This window comes from Eptatretus burgeri, chromosome 7, assembly GCF_056783735.1.
Source record: "Eptatretus burgeri isolate ZD-2024b chromosome 7, Ebu_testis_v1, whole genome shotgun sequence".
NCBI lineage: Eukaryota > Metazoa > Chordata > Myxini > Myxiniformes > Myxinidae > Eptatretus > Eptatretus burgeri.
Genome location: NC_140967.1, coordinates 35,793,688 through 35,816,687, shown reverse-complemented (window position 1 = coordinate 35,816,687; position 23,000 = coordinate 35,793,688). Strand labels below are relative to the sequence as shown.

Sequence of the window (23,000 nt, the reverse complement as noted above, 5' to 3'; positions counted from 1 at the left end):
AGACAAAGACAGACTGGGACAGAGACATAGTCCATGAGCCAGAACAGATATTGGTACCACCTGGGGTGGCAAATTCTCACTGTGTTTTCTTGAAAGGCATATACCCATAGATGAAAAAAAAAATTTGAAGCCAAGCTTGGAACGGCAGCTTAGTGCTCGTAATCGCCTCTTAAAGATGGGAGGACCGGGCCCGACTGGGACCCAAAATTATGGGTAGAGGAAATATAAATTGTGATATATGTTTAACTCATGGCCCGATTGCTATAAATGACCACTCAAAATGTTGCAAATTTTATGTTCTACATAACTATATGTATTATTTGCCAATATGCTAATTAAGTAGGTCACCAGAGGTCAAAAGGTCATTAATTTGACCCCTGCTTAAAATCTGGCCATCCATCCAAAAAACACCACCATTACCCTACCAATGGGAATTTATCAGCCAAAATGGACTCAAATGGAAGTTGTGTCCAAGTCCATTTTCTGCCTAAAAGTGTGGAATTTATTTGTATATGAGCCATGGTACATAACAGAATTTGACACATCTTTGAAAACGGCTATTTTTAGCCAAAAAAACTTCAAAAATGAATGTCAAAATGCTCATATTTAATTAACATTTTTTTTTGCAGGAATTAAATTTTATACTAGTAAAGGCTATGCAATATTTCTTTCAATGTAACATTTTGGTCTGTTTACAAGGTCAGTAGAGGTCATTTGAAGGTCAAACAGCCCTTCTTCTCTTTCTTTGGACTTTTTTTTTTCAAGAGGGACAGGACAACAGGACACATGTTGTTTTTTTATGTTGTTTATATGTTGTTTTTTTCAACAACAGGAAAAAAATTGTAATTTTTTTCAAAATTAATTAACTAATTGGCACTTCTGTATTGTTTCTGACCACCAATCCTTTGTTCTTGAAAGACACAAAGTTCATGTAATTGACATGACACATTACAATTGATTTGAAATGTTCTATTTGTTTGCTCTGGCACAATCTCTCAATTGTTACCACTAACCATGTTCAGTGAATAGTATTAACAAGGAATCTGCCTAAAAGTAAGCTATGCAACATTTTTAGTCACTAAAACTGTCCAAAAGTAGGTTAATTCAACAAAAAAATCTCAGAAATCTTGGCCAAATTCACATGGGCCTCATATATAATGATTACTGCCAAAAATGTTGTTCTTACCATTATCCATGTACATTGTATGTTCCTAGATATAACATACAAAGAATGCCAAAACCCTAGAACTGCGCGTGCGCCAAATAGCAATAACGCGAGTTATATAATTTCTATGGGGGTATTTGCAGCATTTATCAGATGATGGACGAAGCAGATTACAAACACTGATAGCACTGAGGTTTTACAATATATTAAGCAGTATACTGGCGAAGTTTGAGTAAAATTGGTTGAAAATTTTCCATGTCCATCATTAGGTTGAAAATTTGGAGGTTAAAATGGCATATTTTGCAGTTCATACAAGGAAAAATGCAAGAATGTCATGTTTTTGAGAAGGTATAGTTAAAGCGAAGCCATATAATTTAGTTGCCAATAGCCTCAGATGATGCCGGGAGCACACGGAAGGTATAGATATATTCATTTTGTCAATAGAAGAATTTTTTTGTGTCCAACATGGGTTGTTGAAGTTGACTGAAAAAATGGGCCCAAATAAGTAGAAATTTTCATAAAGCAAAATTTTTTTTTTCATTAAGCAAAGAGAAACAAGTCGTATTGAATTGTTTAATTGGAGAAGATGCTCTGGGAGTGCTAACCCGACTTAGAGTGAAAGGTCTGTCGACTTCAGAAACTTGCTGTAAATAATTTTTTAACTTTGAAAAAACTACAAAGTCTAATCGTTCACTGTTAAGTTTACGTTCAAGTGATGGACAAATTATTGAAGACAATGCTCAGTTGAAGTGTTTTATTCGGGATTTTTACAAAAATGTTTTTACTACAAAGAAAAGTAATGAATGAGCAATGTCTGATTTTACCCAAAATCTACCACAATTGGAAGAATCGCAACAACACTCTTTAGAATAAGATTTTACTGTAGATGAACTTTCAATAGCTCTTAATGACCTTCATGATCATAAAGCACCTGGCTTTGATGGTTTATCTGTTGAAATTTAGAAAACATTTTGGGATTTGCTTGGACCAACACTTTTAGATGCTTTTAAGTTTAGTTTACAAGATGGTTTGTTACCTTTAAGTTGTCGCCGTGCAGTTGTGTTCCTTACCCCAAAGAAAGGAGATCTCCAGACCTTGCAGAATTGGAAACCTATTTCTCTGCTTTGTGCGGATCACAAAATCTTTTCTAAGGCCCTTGTATCGTGGAAAGCCTTTTCTTAGCTTTTTAATTCATTTTGATCAATCTTTTTGTATTCCAAACCGGTCTATTCATGATAATATTTGTTTAATTCGGGACTTGTGGGATGTCTGTGCTCTTCAAAAGCAGAATGCTGGCTCGTTTTTACTTTACCAAGTGAAAGCTTTCGATTCTATTAGCCATGAATATGTATTTTATACCTTAATTGACATTTTCACAAAAGCGGGTCAGGTAACGGTAAAGAATGTCTGATAATTTTTATCAAGCATATATTGGTCAGTCAGTGCAGAGGCCTTATGGTGATCCTGTGTTGCTGACATCATTTGAACATTTTTCTAGGCCTTATAAGGAGTTCAAGCACTATTTCGAGAATATCAAAGAAAGTTAATTTTTGAGTTTGTTCTTTACCGTTACCTGACCCGCTTTTGTGAAAATGTCCCTTAAAACAGTTTTGGTTTTGGGGCAACTTTTATATCCCATGTCTCATTGTTGTATAATCATGTTTTTAACATCATTAAAGTAAATAATAGCCTGTGTGCACCATTGATAGTTGGAAGAGGAGTCCGTCAAGGGTGTCCGTTATCGGGCATTCTCGACTCCCTCTGTATTGAACCCCTCCTAATTCGCCTTCGTGCCAGTCTACCAGGCTTTCCTGTGGTACCAACTGAAAGGCCAATTGTTATCTCAGCATATGCTGATTATGTGTGTGTCGTGGTGCGTAATAGTGATGATGTTACCATGTTATTAAATGACTTGGAAAAGTTATCTTTGGCTTGCACAACTATAATAAATTGGAGCAAATGTAAAGCTCTGTGGATTGGCCATACCCCAGCTGTTGGTTTGCCTCATCTTCCCAGAAACTTGCAGTGGGAGAAGGTAGGCATCCGCTATCTCGGTGTGTGCATTGGCACCCCAGCTTTCATGGCTCAGAACTGGTTAAATACAGTTCGCAAAATGGATAATAGACTAGAGAAGTGCAGAGGAATATTACTTACCTTGTCGTACAGAGGACATGCCCTCATGATCAATAACCTGTTGGCTTCCTTGTGGCACAAAATGGTTGCCCTGCACCCTCCTGAAGCACTGCTGCTGACAATCCAGAAACATCTGCTTGATTTTTTTCTGGCGTGGCAAACATTGGGTCAAGCTTGAAGTCATTTACCTTCCATTGGCAGATGGTGGTCATGGTCTTGTTGACATTCTCAGCCTACTGATGGCCTTTTGAGTCACCACTGTCCACTGCTTTCTTTTTTCTGCATCACTGCCATGGCACCCCACTGCTAACCATTTGCTGAAAATGGCTGGCATGCTCGACTTCAATCAGGAACTTTTTCTCATGGACTTGCTACATGTGGACAACTCTCCATTGCCTTTGTTTTACCAAGACCTGTTGCAAGCCTGGCAGCCTCGTGTAGTGCACCGAGATATGGCTCTCTACAACATCAACAACTTTCTCGATGAGCCTATCTTCTAGAATGCACTTTTTCCGAACATTCCTCGATCACTTGCTTACATACAATGCTTCATGAACTCTGGTATACGTCTCATACGAGATCTGCGGAATGAGAACAATACATGGCACTCAGTCGGGCATATTGCAACTACCGTTGGAATACGCTCTTTGTGAACTGTTCCCCAGCTCGTTCAGGAGGTTCTGCATACTTCTAGAAGTTTGGGACTCCATTTTGATACCATCAACGCTGTCCCTGCAATCCATACCCCCTTCTTTCCACAGTTGCGTATAAGATCAGTGGCATTAACAGAAACTGTGATCCTGTCTTCCGCTCCACTTCCTTGTGTTGCAAAAAAGTGCCTGTACCACCTTTGTGTCACCATACGGCATCCTAATGTGTGCAAATATAGTTTTGGATCCCGATGGAAGGGGATGTTGCCTCCGGGGTCCCCCCTTTGCCCACAATGGGCTGCCATGTATGTCCCACTGATTATAAAACGGACTGGTGATATCTCTTGGAGAATTGTATATATGATTTTACCTACGAATGTTTTATTACATCATTTTAATGTTTTAAATTCTGTTTTGTGCCCCTTTTGTATGGCCTCTGAAGATTTATATAATGTCTATGTTGACTGTGCAAGACTGACCCCACTTTTTACCTTTTTATCACAATTGTGCTGTCATATGAAAATTGTATTTTCTTTATGTGCTTTTATTTTTGGATTGCCGCTATCTTCCAAAAGTCATGTTGAATCTGCTCCCGCCAATTTTATAATAGCTGAAGGGAAATTAGCAATCTATAAAACAAGGAAAGCTAAACTTCTTGCAAACCCTGATGCTGATTACAATGGTTTAACTGAGCAATTTTCAAAATAATGAAGGCTTAGTGTGACATAAGGGTCAAAATTGAAAACCATTTTCATGAAATGCAACTGTGATTTTGTGATAGCCATATGTCTAGTCTTTTAAATGTTTTTTTTAGTTTTCGTTCCTGACACCCATAGTTTCAGAATAAAATTGGTTTACATTTTGAGGGATTTGCTTAATTTTTTATTTTTTTTGTATCAACATCAATAGTTTTGAGTGTAAAATTACATTAATACACCTCATTCTGCTGTGTATTTTAGCAGCTGACATATATCTCACAAAATATTCAACCATATACTGATATCATGCCAAAAATAAAAATAAAAAAAATTGATGTGATTTTTAGGCAGATTTCAAAATTTTTCCAATGATTCCAATCCACTAGATGAAATAAGCTGGGTAACAAAAGCTCTGTTATCTAACATAGCATAGTCAAGCATGTTCACAAAAATAATTCACTGCATTCAAGTTTTAATTGCAAATCATTTTGGCGTATAGTGCCGGATAATAAACAACCTGCAAAGTTGAAATTTTGTTTCACTCCAGACACTTATGTTACACTCCAGACAACATTGAGTGAGGATTTATAAAGGACACTGTGTAAGGAAAATATATGACAGCCAAACAAATTATATGAAATTAGACACAAGAAATGTAGTAAAAATAAAAAATATCTCCAAAATCAACATTAACACATGATATTCCCCTTAATTTGCACTCTTTTCAAAATAAAACCGTTTCACATTGCGTGAAATTTATTTGAGAGTACAATTGTTCCCTTTACCCTACAGTGCTATGACTAACAATGACCATCACTTCCATACATATTTTTATTCATCACTTGCCACATTATGCAAAAACACCATCCAAATCAGCAGTGGCCTGTGTCTATATATGTACTTTCATTGATTAACTTGAGGAACTTCTATGAATGTCACGCTCAAATGCGTTACATTCCAGACATTTTGACACTAATTTTGATATTTACAATCATAATTATACTATCAGTGTTCTATTTTTTTTCAGAAAAATATTATTCCAGTTAGTTTACATGTAATAACATGATATTTACATATGTACTATTGTTATTTCTTGTTTTAAAGAAGATTAAGTGAAAGGTTTCATTATTTTGAAAATTGCCCAACTGTTTTTAAGGCCCTTGCCATGGCCAGATTACGTGCAGAATTTTATTTTCATCAAAATATTAATATACTTGAAATGTTTAAGCAGAAATGGTGTCACAGGAATGCATTGTGCAAAGTACACCACAATGATCTTATCATTTCATTTTAGCTGTGTACTTGAGCTTTTTATTATGTCTTGTTTTGTATGTTTATGTGTCACTGTTTTTTTCAAAGTTTGAATAAATAAAGGGATACAAAAGTTCTCTCTCTCTCTCTCTCTCTCTCTCTCTCTCTCTCTCTCTCTCTCTCTCTCTCTCTCTGTCTCTGTCTCTGTCTCTGTCTCTGTCTCTGTCTCTGTCTCTGTCTCTGTCTCTGTCTCTGTCTCTGTCTCTGTCTCTGTCTCTGTCTCTGTCTCTGTCTCTGTCTCTCTCTCTCTCTCTCTCTCTCTCTCTCTCTCTCTCTCTCTCTCTCTCTCTCTCTCTCTCTCTCTCTCTCTCTCTCTCTCTCTCCATATCCGGACGGTGGTTATGTCTGGACGGTGTTTGCTTCCGGACATGTCCAGGCAGTGTTTGTCTCTGGATGTGTCCGGGCGGTAATTAACATTCCACTGCTCATCTGCCTTCCCTTCCCCCAACCCTCCTCACTCCCCCTCCCTCCTCTCTCCTCTCACCCCGCTCTCTCTCTCCCCCTTCCCCGCTCTTTTTCTCCCTCCCCCCATTAGTATTCCCGTCAGCGAAGCGACGGGTGGTATTTTCGTGTGTGTGTGTGTGTGTGTGTGTGTGTGTGTGTGTGTGTGTGTGTGTGTGTGTGTGTGTGTGTGTGTGTGTGTGTGTGTGTGTGTGTGTGTGTGTGTGTGTGTGTGTGTGTGTGTGTGTGTGTGTGTGTGTGTATATACATATATAACGCATGTCTGAGGATAAAACAATTTTTTTTTTTTCAGTTGAGCTTCCTTCTTAATCATCGCTATATTTGTAAATTCTCCAATTCGAAATAACATGAAATGTGCATCCTTTTTTAATTTTGTAATTTATGCTTGTCGTCTTTTTTATAATTCCCTTTGCAGGAGAAAAACTGCAATATTCACAGACAACCGCATCCGAACAATGAGTGAAGTGATTTCAGGAATGCGAATAATCAAGATGTACACATGGGAGAAGTCATTTTCACTGCTTGTCGCCTATATGCGCAAGTGAGTTTTGTGTGGATGTGCTTTGGGTCGATAGAGAAGGTGGAGGGGGGGGTGGGGTTTGATTCCTTTTTGGAGATGTGCTATTGTTGTTTTAAATTTTGTATACACGGACCTTGGCTAAACGACAAAAGGTAGCGTAGCAGCATGCTTACAAACTTCATTTGTCTGGGCTTCTATCGACCTACAAAGCCTTCATCCGCAGCTTGATAGAGTACTGCTCTCCTCTATAGGCTTGCTCCCCTGCTTAGTTTGAGGCAGTGGAAACCAAGGCCTCCAAATTCATTTGATTCTCCCGCTATATTATTGGAATCTATGGGCCAATCGCTTTTCCATTGCATACATCACAGTGGTCTCTTTGTCTTCCACCAATTCCTCTCTGGTTTTGCACCATCTGCTCTTTCTGTGCTTTGTCACCCCCAGGATTCTGCTGGGTGCACACGGTCCACCATCAACCCCCTTCTTGTAAAAATACTAAATCTTGGATAACTGCTCACCTCCACTCATTTATTCCTCTTTTTCCCTGCCTGTGAAACAAACTTACACATTCTCTTCAATATAATTCTTCCCTCAAGGTCTTCAGGCCATCTCTTCACTACCCTCTCAGATCATCCCAATTCCAAAACCATGATCTTTTTGACCCTCATTAAAGGCTGAGACATCTGTGTTGGAGGTGACGCTTTGGTGTGGACTGTGTCTAATGGGGATCGGCAGAGTGCTCATCACACTCCATATGTTTCGATATATATGTATATAAAAATATTTTCAGAGACATGACACAAGTAAATAGACACCATGATTTTTAAAGAATTTATTTATTGAACATTTGAAGTATATTTGATCCATTTTAATACATACACTAGTATTTTGTAGACTTGCCATTTGCAGATTTCATTGCTTCTACTCTTTCAGACATAGAACTAACGAGTTCTGAAATTTTCCCTTGTGGGATTTCTGCCCAGGCTTCACGCAAAGGGGTTAGCAATTCTGCCCCTGAAGTTGGTTTCCTGAACTTTTTCCGCACAGCTCGATCTAATATGGCCCAGAGGTGTTCAATGTGATTCATGTCAGGAGACTGACTTGGCCATGGAAGTCACTTGATCCCATTTCTGTCCTGCCATTCTTTGGTCTTTTTTGCAGGGTGGCATGGAGCTCCATCTTCTATGAACAAAGTGTTGTTTATGACCATCTGACCAGTGGAGAAGACAGAGAGTCGTCCATCCTCAATGATAGAAATGTGTGTCATAGTGTTGATGTTGCCAACACACTCCACAAGCTCTGACCGACCAGTGCTCCAGACTGCTCCCCACACAATCACTGAAAAACCAACGTGTTTGACAGTAGGCTGCAATCGGTTCAAAGAAAACTCTTGATTGGGAAGTCTCCAGACCCATACATGTCTACTCTCAGAAAATTGAGCAAATTGGGACTCATCTGAAGAAAATTACAGTTTTCCAAAACTCCAAAGGTCTGTTGGTCATCTCATCAGCCCACTTCTTTCTCCTTTGAATGTTTGCTGGTCGAAGAAGAGGTTTTCTCCAAGCTGCTCTCTCATAGTAGCCCAGTTGATGAAGGTACCGCACGGCAGTCCTTGAGCTAACTTGGACCTTCTCTGCAACATCTGCTGCCTTGCAATGGGGAGTTTTCTCATTGGGAGCTTGACAGCTCGAAGACACCTTTCTGAGGGCCCAGATCAACCAGAATCAGAAGCTGTGGATTCCTTGCCTTCGCTGGTGAATTACACAATCACCTGATTGACTGTAGAAAGCAGAATGCCAAGGTTGCTGGACAGGCCCTTGCTGCTTCTATGGTTGGCAGAGTGTTCTCGAAGCAGCAGGGGAAAGAGAGTGGCTTCTCTTTGTGGGAGAATTGCGTGTCAAGCCTGTGGGTCACCCAGATAGCTCAGATGGCAGAGCAATAGTATGTTTTTCCAGAGAACTTGTGTTCGATTCCTGGTCTGGCCCCATTATTTTCCCACATATATTTATGATGTACACACACACACACACACCCACACACACACCCACACACACCCACACACACCCACACACACACCCACACACACACACACACACACACACACACACACACACACACACACACACACACACACACACACACACACACACGTACAGTAGTATCGGCTTTTCATAAAATAGAATTTAAATGATTGCTGTAAATTATGTTAAACTCACAACATCCTGTATTCAACTTCATTTAAATTGTAAACCTCAAAACATAGTTCCCTTACCTAAAGTAAGAAACTTAACCTGTAAACAATTGAATGGTTTCCCGACCACACGGATCATCAGCTGGCACGGTTCTTCCTCAAAGTTCCAATCCTTTCAGCCCAGAACGTCTCCAAACGGTGGAGCCACAAACTTGGTCATGGATCTACATCAGTAGATCCACAACCTCAGTTGTGTCCAGGCACTCATTCAATCCATCAATGCAACATCACTAATTAAAATCTGCTCGCTTGAGAATTTATCCTATTTTCACATGGTTACATCTCCCATCACACATTCTTTTATCTGATAATACATTAAATCATGCACATCTTACCTTATATATTGCATGTCCACCAACAAGCACGACCACCACACTCACCTCTGGATCAAACTTGTAGTCAAATATTCAAATGGTTGTTTATAAAGGTTTTTTTTTAATGCCTCCTTGTCTCCTTGCAACCACTGAAATGGGTTTTAAAAAAAAATAATATATATATATATATATATATATATATATATATATATATATATATATATATATATATATATATATATATATATATATATATATATATATATATGAGCCTGGTGTTGGCGCAGTGGTTAGGGCAGCGGCTTGGGATCTAAAAGGTCCTGAGTTGAAGCCCCGCTGGGCCACTGAATTAATACACCAGGGGGTTGACTCAGCCTGTCATCCTTCTGAGGTCGGCAAAATGAGTACCAGTGTACTGGGCCGGTGTATACCCCGGTTAAAATAGGTGTACCATATCCCTGTGTCGTAAGAGGCGACCAGGGTTGCGTCAGGAAGGGCATCCAGTGTAAAACATCTGCCAAATCACTATGCGGATCATACAGATGATCCGCTGTGGCGACCCCGAACGAGAGCAGCCGAAAGAAGAAGAAGAAGATATATATACATATGTATTTATTTTTAATAATGTGCCAGTATTTATATCAATATCTCGTTAATAATATTTTTACTATTCTTGTTTGATTTCACTAATTTTATTTGGTGCCGTTTTGTGATCTTAAAAAAGCTTGTTTTAATCTGCTAACTGTAGTGGTGTGTGTGTTGCTCTCACAGTCCTAATTATTTCACCTGAAACTGTACCATATAATAGTTTCTCAGGAATGTTGCTGTTTAAGAAAGGAATTCGTACAATGTGGAATGGAAAAGCATAATAACACACGCTTCTCATTTTTGTTGAAGATTAATGGCATATGATGATGGAGCTGAGGTCCTTCTCCTCTCACTTGTCAAAACAAGTACAGTCGATGTATATTTGAATAGTTTATATACGATGTCACAGACCTGTATAATTTATTGTATTCCAATGTATAATGTCTTCAGCTGTCTTTCATCAGATGATATGATGGTCAGCTGATAACCAATTTGCCTTGATTTCTTTTTTCTTTTCATTGTATTTCGTGTGTGAGTGTGAGTGTGTGTGCGTGTGCGCGCGACTGTTGTTATGTTTAAACATATTTTCATATTGCCTGTAAAAATCGCTTTCTCTTTTTTTTCTTCTTCATGTTGACACATTACATCCTATCTCCAATATGTAGACAAAATATATTGCTGCATCTCAACTTGTCCATTCAAAAACGATGTTGTCCACAATAGTTGACATCTATATAGGAAGTAAGGCTGTCTGCTTTGGTGTCAATTCTATGAGTATATCCTTAGATTTGCAGGTTCACGACTTTTAAACAATATTCTTTTGCCGTAGAGTTGGAGATTGAAGTAATTCTCATATCTCTCCTCTTTGCTTCACCCTTCCTCCTCTCTCCCTTCCACCTCTTCATCTTCCTTCCTCTTTGTTCTTCCTTTCTTTCTTTCTTTCTTCCTCTATTTCTTCCCTTCTTCTTCTGACTTTTTCTCCTTTTTTCCTCTCTTTATTCATGTCTTTTTTTTTCTTCCTTCTGTTTTCCTCATCTCTGCTCTCTACTCTGCAATACATCTCTACTGTGCTTTGCTCGATTCTCTCTCTACTCCATTCCACTCTCTTATATCTCTCCTGTACTCCCCTCGATTCTCTCTCCACTCATTACTTCCAAAATCGAAGATTTTTTCAAGTATATTGTCAGTCAATTTTGTTATTTTGTTTGTCTGTCTCTGTCTGCTTGTCTGTTTGTTTATTTCTCAACTCTTCTTACTCCTTTTCTCTTTGCCTCTGCTTTGTCTCCTTATTTTCTCATTGGAGTTTCACCTGGGTTAGAGGGGTGTGGGTGGTTATATACCTTGGTGTACAATGAATAAATGGCCCCACAAAGGAAAGCAAATGTTTGAAATCAAATACAGCCAATGCTGTACAACATAATAAAGAAACAAATAAATTCCATTCTAAAATCTAAATGAAATAGGTTAACATCAACAAAACACATGAACAATTAAGACATAAATAGTACAGGCATTTTAGCAGAAATATTTGGTCAACTTCCCACAAATTGCAACAAATGCAAACTCAACAGATTTTGATTCCTGGATATGTCCTCAGTGACAGAAAAAAGTCCTAAGGGATCCTCCGGGGGGGGGGGGAAGTCCTGAAATCATGGAAATCCAATATGGCCGCCACCCGGCTTCGGGGAAAATGAGAAAATTGTAAAGATTGATATTTTAATATGTAAATATGTTTTTCCGCATTCTAATTGTTTCTAGTTATGGTCAGTATATTGAAATATACGAATAATTATAAAAAAGTGAAATGTATTGAGGGTAAAATAAAAAATTAGAGCTTTTTTGTCCAAAAATGTCAATTTTTTGTCCCGGAAAAAATATATTTACCTGATACTGCTTTTCGCTCCTGGACAAAAAAAAAATAAGAAACGTTGAAGATACAAGATGAAATCAAGTCTATGGCAATCCAATATAATTATGTAAATCATTGAAACATGACAAAATTCACAATCCACTCGGTGCAATCACATCTGCCTGACGAAGGTTTCGAAATGAAAATTCGCATTAAACTCAGAAACTCCATCCATTATAAACTTACTATACATGTTGAGAAAAATCAAGCGTATTAAAGTTAGAACTCGACAATGTCGTCATCATCTTCATCATTGTCACATGGAGTGTTTGTGCAGCCAGAGCCCCTGCAGTTTCCACAAGCTGGAGTGCACTCAATGTTGTGCTTCTTGCATGTGCATCTCATGGTGCTACAATCAGCCTGGCAGTTGCACCTAATGACACGTAACATCTTTTCAGGAGCTGGAACTATTGATGTCTGAAGTGGCACAAAACCCTCATCACACTTCTGCCAACCCCAGTCTGTGGAAGAAGTATGCAAGTCTGACGTCTTGAAACAAATCAAAGACCACCTTCAATAGCATGCCGAGTCTGCAAAGATATCTTCTAGAACTTCAGCACTCTGGATTCAGTATATGGACATGCTAGACATTCTACGCAAATACATCCGGGCAGAGCGAACTGGGAACTGGGCACTACATCTACAGGCCATCCAGGAAATGCTGCCTTACCTGGCAGCCTCGGGCCACAACCTGTATGCCAAATCTGCAAGGGTGTATCTGCAGCAGATGTCCAACCTCAAAACTCAACATCCCAATGTCCAACAACGTTTTGATGAGGGGTTCCATGTGGTTCGACAAAGTGTTCGCCTGTGGGCAGGTCTTTCATCTGACCTGATCATCAAACAAGTTCTGATGAGAAGTTTGAAGACCAGCGGGGGGCTCACACGAGGGCGAGGAATGACAGAGCAACAACGGCTGGTATGGCTACTATCAATGCCTGCCTGTGCAGAAATAAACCAGGCAATGCAGGAGCTCACAGGTGTGAACTACAACACTGGAGAGCAGAAGAAGGACATGACCAAGGCAAGACAATCTCGTGACTGGAAGGACACACTATCAGCTGTTCAGTATTTACAGGAACGGAATCCGTTCAGTAGTGATCCACGTCTGAGGAACATTGCCACTGGAGTTCATGCACACCCCACCGTCAACGTCGATACAGCACATGCTGTAGGAGCGAAAATATTGAAATCTATGGATGGGAAAACACCTGCCGAGTACACATTTAAGAGGAAAGACCAAGTTGTCACCCTCGGCATGAAGTCATCTGTCAAGATTGATGGAGACCAAGTCCAGGTTGACCCACAACTCCTCTTCCAGAGACTGATCACTGTTGCACAGACAGCAGAAAAACTGGAGTCGGCCTTCAAATATGAACTGTGCAGCTATCCACCAGCCCTCTTTGATTCCTCTCTTAAGCTCCGAGAAGCACACAAGCCAGTCTTTGCTGATGCCATCTGGGATCTTCTTGGATCCGATGTCCCAGCCAATATCCCCAATGATGGGCAACAGTATGTTTTGGATGGTGGGGCACTTGTTCAACGCATTCCATGGTCTCGTGGATCTACATACAGAGACATATGCCACCAGTACACTGATTATGTAACGAAGAAGTACGGAGATGCCATAGTCATGTTTGATGGTTATGAGAGTACCAACACGAAGGACATGACACACCAGAGATGGTCTAAAGGGAATGCTGTCACTACTGTGATATTTACAGCTGACATGCGTCTCACAATGAAGAAGGAACAGTTTCTTGCCAATAGGCAGAATAAACAGCGATTCATTTTTATGTTGAGTGAAGAGCTTCAGAAGAAGAACTGTGAGACACACCATGCCTCAGGGGATGCTGATCTCCTGATTGTACTGAAGGCCGTGCAGTCTGCTACTGTCAACAACACTGTTTTAGTTGGTGATGACACAGATCTCCTCGTCCTCCTATGCTACCATGCAAGCTTAGAATCCCATGACCTCTTCTTTTGTCCCGGGCCCAATAAGAACACGAAGAAGCCTCGCATCTGGAACATCAAGGGTACAAAGAAAATGATTGGTACAGACATATGCAAGCACATACTGTTTCTACATGCAGTTCTTGGGTGCGACACGACATCTCGTCTTCATTGGAAAGGGAGCTTCCCTCAAAAAGTTCAAAGCAAACAACACATTCCGTGACCAGGCCAAGGTTTGTGATACATATCCAGCTTCCGTATGTGATGTGGCAGATGCAGGAGAAAAATCATTGGTGATAATCTACAACGGAAAGTCAACTGACACCCTGGACACCCTCCGGTATCAGCGGTACTGGGACAAGGTGGCTTCGAGCTCCTCTCACGTGCAACCACAGACGTTACCACCATCAGAAGCAGCAAAGTATCACAGCCTGCATGTGTATCTGCAAGTCCAAGAATGGAAGGGATGTGCAGATGAACTTCTTCTGACAGACTGGGGTTGGCAGAAGTGTGACGAGGGTTTTGTGCCACTTCAAACATCAATAGCTCCAGCTCCTGAAAAGATGTTACGTGTCATTAGGTGCAACTGCCAGGCTGAATGTAGCACCATGAGATGCACATGCAAGAAGCACAACATTGAGTGCACTACAGCTTCTGGAAACTGCAGGGGCTCTGGCTGCACAAACACTCCATGTGACAATGATGAGGATGATGACGACATTGTCGAGTTTTAACTTTAATACGCTTGATTTTTCTCAACATGTATAGTAAGTTTATAATGGATGGAGTTTGAGTTTAATGCAAATTTTCATTTTCATTTCGAAACCTTCGGCAGGCAGATGTGATTGCCCCGAGTGGAATTGTGAATTTTGTCATGTTTCAATGATTTACATAATTATATTGTATTGCCATAGACTTGATTTCATCTTGTGTCTTCAACATTTCTTATTTTTTTTGGTCCAGGAGCCAAAATCAGTATCAGGTCAATTTTTTTTTTCGGGAAAAAAATTGACATTTTTGGACAAAAAAGCTATAATTTTTTTTATTTTAGCCTCAATACATTTCACTTTTTTATAATTATTCTTGTATATCAATATACTGACCATAACTAGAAACAATTAGAATGCAGAAAAACATATATTTACATATTAAAATATCAATCTTTACAATTTTCTCATTTTCCCCGAAGCCGGGTGGTGGCCATATTGGATTTCCATGATTTCAGGACTTTCCCCCCCGGAGGATCCCTTAGGACTTTTTTTTCTGTCACTGAGGACATATCCAGGAATCAAAATCTGTTGAGTTTGCTTTTGTTGCAATTTGTGGGAGGTCATCCGACGTTTTGACTGTACTATAATCCCTGCAATAACCATCACCCTAACTTTATAACTTTACATCATCAGGGCCAGCTTATTCAGTGTCAGCACAAAAGCCAGTGTTCTCACTTAGCATATTATCATTCATTTATGGAATGAAAGAAAATGGTCTGTAGTCTGGTACATGTACTGTTATGCAATATAGCACTGTGTACAAGGGTCAATGCAATGTAGTACAGGAAATCCTCCAATATCGCGGAGGTTAGGTTCCTGGAAAATGCCGTGATCATGGAAGCCAAGGGCCAATGGGAAAGCGGGGGTTCAGTTCCTGGGCTTCGAGAACATTTTGAGGAAGATCAGTGTTAGCCAGAAATAAACACATAACTCTTGAAATATATATATGTGTGTGTGTGTATATATATATATATATATATATATATATATATATATATATATATATATATATATATATATATATATATATATATATATTATGAAGCATGTTAACATTGCAATAAACATGTAAATGTAATAAATACGGTGTAAATTATACCAAAACACACGACTTTTACCTTTTGAATCTATTACAAAACGGTGAGGTGGGTGACAGTAAACATATTAGGACTTGCACTGTACTCTGCTGTAAATATAAAACACAATATTTAGCTCGGGATCATACTCTGAGCGGGGAAGGTGATTCAGTGAACGGAAAAGCAGCATTCACTTTCCGACGAAGGCGCCTGCAGCATTGCCACAACCCACAACGCAGAAGGGTATGTAACTCAATCCTTAAATCATGTGACCTTGAACCACGATCTTCCTTGCTTGGAGACCAAGGTACGAGATGACATCATCTTCCATCGCATCGGTGTTAAGAATCTTCCATTATAAATCCCTTCGCCTAAATTTGTTTCATGAGCTATGCATGAGAATATGTTTGAGAACGGGGGTTTGAATCGGGTTGTTGGAAATTTAGGTGTTTTGGCAATAGGGTTCGAATACGGAGTTGGAAAATGAACTTTTGGGAATTCGTTTTGAAGAATGATGCAGGTTTACGAATGAAGAAGAGTACAATGGGGAGAGTCTACTGACAAGCATTGACCCCCGTAATGGTGGATTGTACAGATTCCGCATTTTCTCCTCAAGCCAACCAATGTAACAACTCGATCTTTTCGCCCAATGTCATAACATTTCTCTGCCTTTTGGTACAACTCACGAGGTCAATCACTTTACATTTGGGCTTATTAAAAACAGTGCGCAAGAAACTCCACAAAGCTTGAAATGGGAGATAATCGTTCACGCACGGGATGGAAACGATGAATCATCTCAGCTCAAAAACCGTGATTGGTCAAAATGAAATCCCGCAATAATGGAATCTGAACACAATTGGTTGCCCGCGATTGGAAGAAACCCACGATCGTAGAACCTGCGATATTGGAGGGTTTCCTGTACTGTTCTCTGTTTATTTGTTTGTTTTCTCCTGTCCTATTTCATCCTTTGCATAATGTGGCAGCTGTGTTCAACAATGAATACATTTGCAAAAATCCACAACAATCAAACCAAGCTATGGGTCTCTTTTCAAGTCCATACAAAATCTCTGTGGTTTACGTCTTGCCATCTTGGCTTAGAAATTGTGACTTATTGAGGTTTTGCACTCAGATTTTGATTGTCATTTGTAAAACAAGCACCTTTGCGACATCAAATTCAACCACCTTCTTGAAAACACGACTGGCCACACAATACAATATCGGCACTCTGTTATCTGGGAACTGCTCAAAACTTCTGGTATATTGACCCATATTTACCTTGTTTCTTTAACCAGATTCCATCTGTCTACAGTCTACAATAATGGGATGGTCTGAAAGGGCAGAAATCTTTCAGGTTAATCTGGGTCAATAGACGGGAAGTAAATTTGGTGCAGGACTCCATCATGAAAATGCCCTGTGTGAGATGTTTGTCCATTGCATCCTCCATAACTATTTGATATTAACCTCTCTGAAATACATTGGTATAAGTGTTGCATTTAAACAAATTGGTTTCATTTCATTATGAACAATGGTGTTTCTATTGCCATCCTTGTCACAGGTTCAAGGAAGCTCTGAGTTGAGCCCAATGCATCGTAAACGAGCATAAGCAAATGGACACAACTTTTAATAGCTGCACAGGAGAAGCAATAGCTCAATATATCAACTGCACTCGAACAACAACAAAAAATACACAATAAAGGCCCAATCCACTGACGTCACAAAGCTTACCGTTATCTGCAAGGGTTGTTAAGGATGGTAAAGGATAAAGCATTTGACAGATTTTATGGTAAACTAGCAAGGAGCTCATCCTTACGGACGTGAGGAAGAGGGAGCAGGCCTTGGAGTACGTGTTTACTCCAGCACTGCTGTAAAACACACAATGAAACAACGTCTTCCTTCTCAGGGATAGCGTGGGGTACTTGGTTTGGGATTAAAAGGGGAAGATAAAAGATAAGATAAGATAAGGGAAAGATAATGTTACAAATTTGGGAGTTCGATTGCACACAACATACAGGTTCCTGCAGTCAGCTATGTCGATAAGTGCTTGTTCCCTAGATAGCTCACCTTCCATTGTTTAAATGTTCAGAAATCGATTAGATGCGCTGCGGATCGATTTAATAGTTAGGGAACGAACAATGGAGACATCCCTCCCCCTCTTCTGCGAAGGGCAAGAAGAACCCTGCCGTCCCGTGACTCATGATGTCAACAACTCCCTCCCACCCGTGGCTGAGCAGGGGATGGAGCACGAGGGCATGAGTCATGAGTCACGCCGGGAGTGAGGGAAGGGCGGGAGAAGGATAAGAGGAGATCTTTTCTTTTGTTCGTGGGCAGTGTTGGAGAAGGGAGTAGAGAGTAGCCGTTCAGCAGACCTTCGGGTCCTGTTTGGCTTGGGTTAGGGTTGAGGCTTTCGGAAGCTTTTTGCTTCGGCTGGCTCAGTGAGCTTCGGCTGAGGCCAGGCTTGGGAGGAGGCTTTTTGCTTTGGTGGTTCAGTGAGCTTCGGCTTCTGCCTGGCTCGGGAGAGCTTTTTCGCAGGAGCTCGGGATGGATCGCAGCTCACGGCGATTGGGTCCAGCTCGCTCTCACTGGAGCCTGGGTCCGAGCAACTTGAAAACCACATGAGGTGGAGAGGTTCGAGATAGGTTCTGAGTTTCAGCTCACCTATCCTCCGAGCTGGAGCTCGTTATTAAAGGCCTCTGCCACCATTTAGTGTGTGTGTGTGTGTGTGTGTGTGTGTGTGTGTGTGTGTGTGTGTGTGTGTGTGTGTGTGTGTGTGTGTGTGTGTGTGTGTGTGTGTACGTGTGTCCGTGGTCCCGTTTAATAAGTAGGAACTGCTGTTAAGTGCAAGTGACTGTACATAATAAGGAGACGGTTGTAGTTCTTTTGTGATGCTTTTGTTGCTTGTATAATTGCATACGTGCTTTATTATAATAAATGTCCTTGTGTGAATGTAAACGTGCTCGTTGCGTCCATTCCCTCATTGAACTGCCCCATCTTGCACTCGGAATATAGTTGGTTTTTAAATAGCCGATAAAGTGATCGGGTCCAATGGGACTGCGCGATAATACCCCGCTCGGTTGTCCCAAAAGGAAGCGAGCTGCTTAAGCTGCTCGTTTCCAAGCGGTCCCGTTGAGGTACAATCTCTCGGTAACCTACCCGCGCGAATAATTAGGTAAATCGAAGATTTGGCGATCGGACCCTGTAGCGCGCGGGTGGAGTGTGGACAAGGTTGTGGTGTGGTTAAAAACACACCCGTGGCTGGTTTCCAGCGTTGATCCGGAAAGCCGCGACTAGATTGTCCGTTCGGTGGGCGAAGCGGCCGCTATTGCCGAGACGCGGTCGCTCGCACGCCGACGGGCGGGAAATCTACAACAATAGGATTTAGGGATAGGTAAAATAAACAGATTGATTGGAAACACTGGGGATGAATGCAACAGTGAATTTATGATTTTGTGTTAATAAATATTGTTGCGTGTTAAACATGTCCCAATGCTATGTCAAATCTTCCTGTGAAATTCTAACCTGTAAATTACACTGTAATGACTATGTTTCCCTCACGGGCGATGCAAGATTGCCCGATAATTAACGCATGCATGGATAATCCACCAGGATGCCGTTATTTTATTTCCAATTAAGACACGTGACTGTTTCGTCGCTTGCAGTCGGCTTTACGGGAGGATTTGGTTGCACCGCAGTCTGAAATTGTGGCTCGAAATACCCAGCACTTGTTTTAAAAGCAACACAGGTTTAATAAATACATTTAAGATGTACATGGATGGGAGATGGAAAAAAGATAGACATGAGGATAATGGGTAACAGGGAATCTTACGAGACTTCCCAATCTGGTCAATGCGAATTGGGGTTTACAAACACTTGTATGCCAACACTCATTAAGATATAACTACTCAATTATTGACCCCCAAGTTATTTTCATAACAATATTTATATATTTTTACATTTCTTTGTTTATCATTCGATATATAATTTGCAAAGTGTCTGTGGATTTGTTTGTGGGTTTTACAGCAGTGCTCCATGTCCTGCTTCCTCTTCCTCCCATTATTAAGGATGAGCTTTTTATTATAATATAATATAATAATAATAATACAAAACTGATGTTTATCATGGAAAAGTCACTTTGACCCCAAACAAAGCAAAGATCAAAACTTCTTTCTTTTTTGGTGCGAAAAAGCGTGACGCATAGACATGGCTACTTTAATATATCTAGATAATAAAATCTTGATGTACAACTGCACATCTCTATATTCTCCATAGGTGGAATTTTATCTCGCAGTTTGTTGTCCATTTTCGTGGTTGTTCGATACAATATTTAAATGTTCTTCTTTTTCATCATTGAAATTGTTTGTGCAGATATCCTAACTTTTGGTGATCTCTCAACTCAAACTTCTATAATGCACATGCACCACATTTGTATATTCAATTCAAAATGCTTCTTTTTTCTGCATTTGCCAATGTCTCTGTTTGTCTATATAGTACTATACCCATTTGGCTGGACGACTGTAACACAATGGCCTTCTATTTTTGAAAGATGACAACATCATGACTAAAGAATGGTGCACACATTGACATAACATGCAAAGCACCGTGAGAGCAATCTTGTACTTCAGCTTGGAACCTAACACAAACTGGACAGCTCAAAGGCAGAGTTTATACTTCCTGAGCTATCACAGCAGCTTACTACTCCCTGAGCTATCGAGTTACTGCTATCAGCCCCTTTATGTAATAATTTTATGTCTGAGCATGTTTGTTGGTTAAAACGCATGTTTAACAGCATTGCTAACTGCATGCAGGCTGGAGGTGGCAAAGATCATGAAAACGTCTTATCTTCGAGGCATGAACATGGCGTGGTTCTTTGTTGCATCGAAGCTTATCCTGTACTTCACTTTCGTGACCTATGCTTTGGAGGGCGAAGTCATTAATGCACGTAGAGTGTTCGTGGCAGTGTCTTTCTACAACTCTGTCCGTCTCACTGTCACACTTTTCTTCCCCAATGCCATCCAGACCACATTTGAAGCCATCATCAGCATCAAACGAATCAAGGTTTGTTGTCATGTTCTTGGATCATAAGTAGGTTACATTCGAAGTCACATGAAATTTTATTATATCCCGTATATTATATCTCCAATGAAGCAAAATTGTTATTAAGCTGTCATTTTCTCGGTTATAATTCTCAAATTGATTTTTAGACTTTGATAAATGATTTATTCTTTGTTTTGACATGTAGGAGTGTAGCAGCTCTGAATATTCCATCGATTATATGGTGTAAAGGTGGCTATCCCTTCTGATCACACCGTTCATATTATACTACGTTTAGTTCATATTTGGCATTTCAGCACAACTCACACTTTGTTGCCTGCCTCCATTTTAATTATTTTATGCATAGAAAGTCGACTGTCCTGGAAGAGCGAGATGACAGAGGATGGAAAGCAACCCACTGGCAGTGGGGCGTAAGGACAACAGGTGGATACAGTGGAATAAACAAATATGAGGAGGAAAAAGAAGAGGGAAGGAAACGTAGCAACATGCAAGAAGATAGGGGAGTGTTAATGAGGATAAGAAAAAAAATCAAAGGTAGATGCAGAGTTTTTTTTCTTATTTTTTTTTTTGTATACCTTGTCGAGGCTCGTGTGAGAGCTAACACACAACGCACAGCAAGGGGGGATCAGACAAGAGGGGCGGGAGTGAGAAGGACAAAACAGTGGAGAACAGAGACATTAGGAGATCTGTCGAAGGGAGAGGGATGGGGCGGGGAACATGGGGAATACAAGATGGACATTACAGGGACTTTCCGGAAGGAAAGCAGGGAATTTTGAAGGAGGTGGGCTTGGGTGGATTATCGGGGATAGAAAAGATCGAGGATTTGGATGGGGGATGATAAGAGGTGGTGGTGAACAGCTGTTTTGAAGGCATGGAAGGAAGAATGGGATTGAATAGAGTGAGGGAGTTTATTCCAAAGGTGTGAAAAAAGAGGAATGAAAGAGTGAAGGTGAGCAGTGATTCATGATTTTGGTAGTTTTACCAGAAGGGGGTTGTTGGTGGACCTTGAGCGCCCTGCGGAAATGTGGTGGGGACAAATCGGAGAGAGAGAGAGAGAGAGAGAGAGAGAGAGAGAGAGAGAGAGAGAGAGAGAGAGAGAGAGAGAGAGAGAGAGAGAGAGAGAGAGAGAGAGATATATAGAGAGAGAGAGAGAGGCATAGGCATAGGCATAGGCAGGAGAGGAGACGGTCGAAGACAGAAACACCACCGACTAACCTGCGGTGAGAGAGTGAGAGGCCCAAAGACTCAGCCTCATTGCGGGAGATGCCAATGATCCGAAGTTGACCTAAGTTGATGGTGTACTGTTACAGTAACTTCCATCCATTGGAACCATACTCTGCACAGTGTCAGTGCTGCCAAAGCAGTCTCCTGTGCGATTGGGCACAATTCTGGACAGGTCGCCACTCAGACACAGGATACTCGAATGGCTCCATCATCCCAGCAAGATGGTACTCATTTTGCCAACTTCAGAAGGATGACAGGCTGAGTCAACCCCACCTGCTATTAATTTGACGGCTGAGCGGGATTTGAACTCAGAACATTAAGATCCCAAGCCCGCCACCCGAACCATTAAGCCAACACCAGGTTATGTTGCAGTAACTTGACACACTGGATGGAAAACGTTTTATTCAACAGACTAAGGAGGTTCCACAAGGGGGGAAAAAGATGTGTAGAGGTGAACAGGAAGGTAGCATTTTGGTCATTTCACATGGAGTGGGTTGCTGGAAGAATGGATGTGATCTGAAGAGACAGGGTAGGTATAGAGGGATGAAATAGAAGAGGGGATAAAGTCTGAGGAGAGCTAGGATGGAGGCTATCAGTCATGTGCATTGATGAGAGAGCAGCAAGTCCCATGATTATGCTCCTTTGTACGAGGATGCAAATCCTATTGGGAGCCTTGGATTCCATAGCATCCAGTGATACAAGTGTGAAGCAGGAACAGCAGTTCATTTGAGAAAGCAGTACTCCGTTGAGCTACGGAGAAAAGTTCTTGTAGCCTGTAAATAGTCCAAGGAAAGTCCTAAAGGACTGAGGATGGCCAGTTGGCTGGCTTTGTTTGTAGCCCAACTTTGGATATATGGTCAGCTCAGTTGAAGTCATGGATGAGGGTGATGCCTAGAAATCAAAGAGATTGAACCTATTCCAGTGACCATG

General features: G+C 40.7%; 2 protein-coding genes across 2 annotated transcripts in view; one reads left to right on the top strand and one right to left on the bottom strand.

Annotated features, from left to right (window-relative positions):
- Positions 1-3,482, bottom strand: part of LOC147023040 (ATP-binding cassette sub-family C member 4-like) — a 37,423-nt gene extending 33,941 nt beyond the window's left edge. The window contains exon 1 of the mRNA XM_085890318.1: positions 3,320-3,482. Within this exon, the coding sequence (XP_085746444.1) occupies positions 3,320-3,482 (163 nt within the window). The remainder of the gene's footprint in view (positions 1-3,319) is intronic.
- A 3,332-nt stretch (positions 3,483-6,814) lies between these two features.
- Positions 6,815-23,000, top strand: part of ABCC4 (ATP binding cassette subfamily C member 4 (PEL blood group)) — a 152,749-nt gene continuing 136,563 nt past the window's right edge. The window contains exons 1-2 of the mRNA XM_085890317.1: positions 6,815-6,960; positions 20,600-20,849. Of these exons, the coding sequence (XP_085746443.1) occupies positions 6,875-6,960; positions 20,600-20,849 (336 nt within the window). The 5' untranslated portion in view covers positions 6,815-6,874. The remainder of the gene's footprint in view (positions 6,961-20,599; positions 20,850-23,000) is intronic.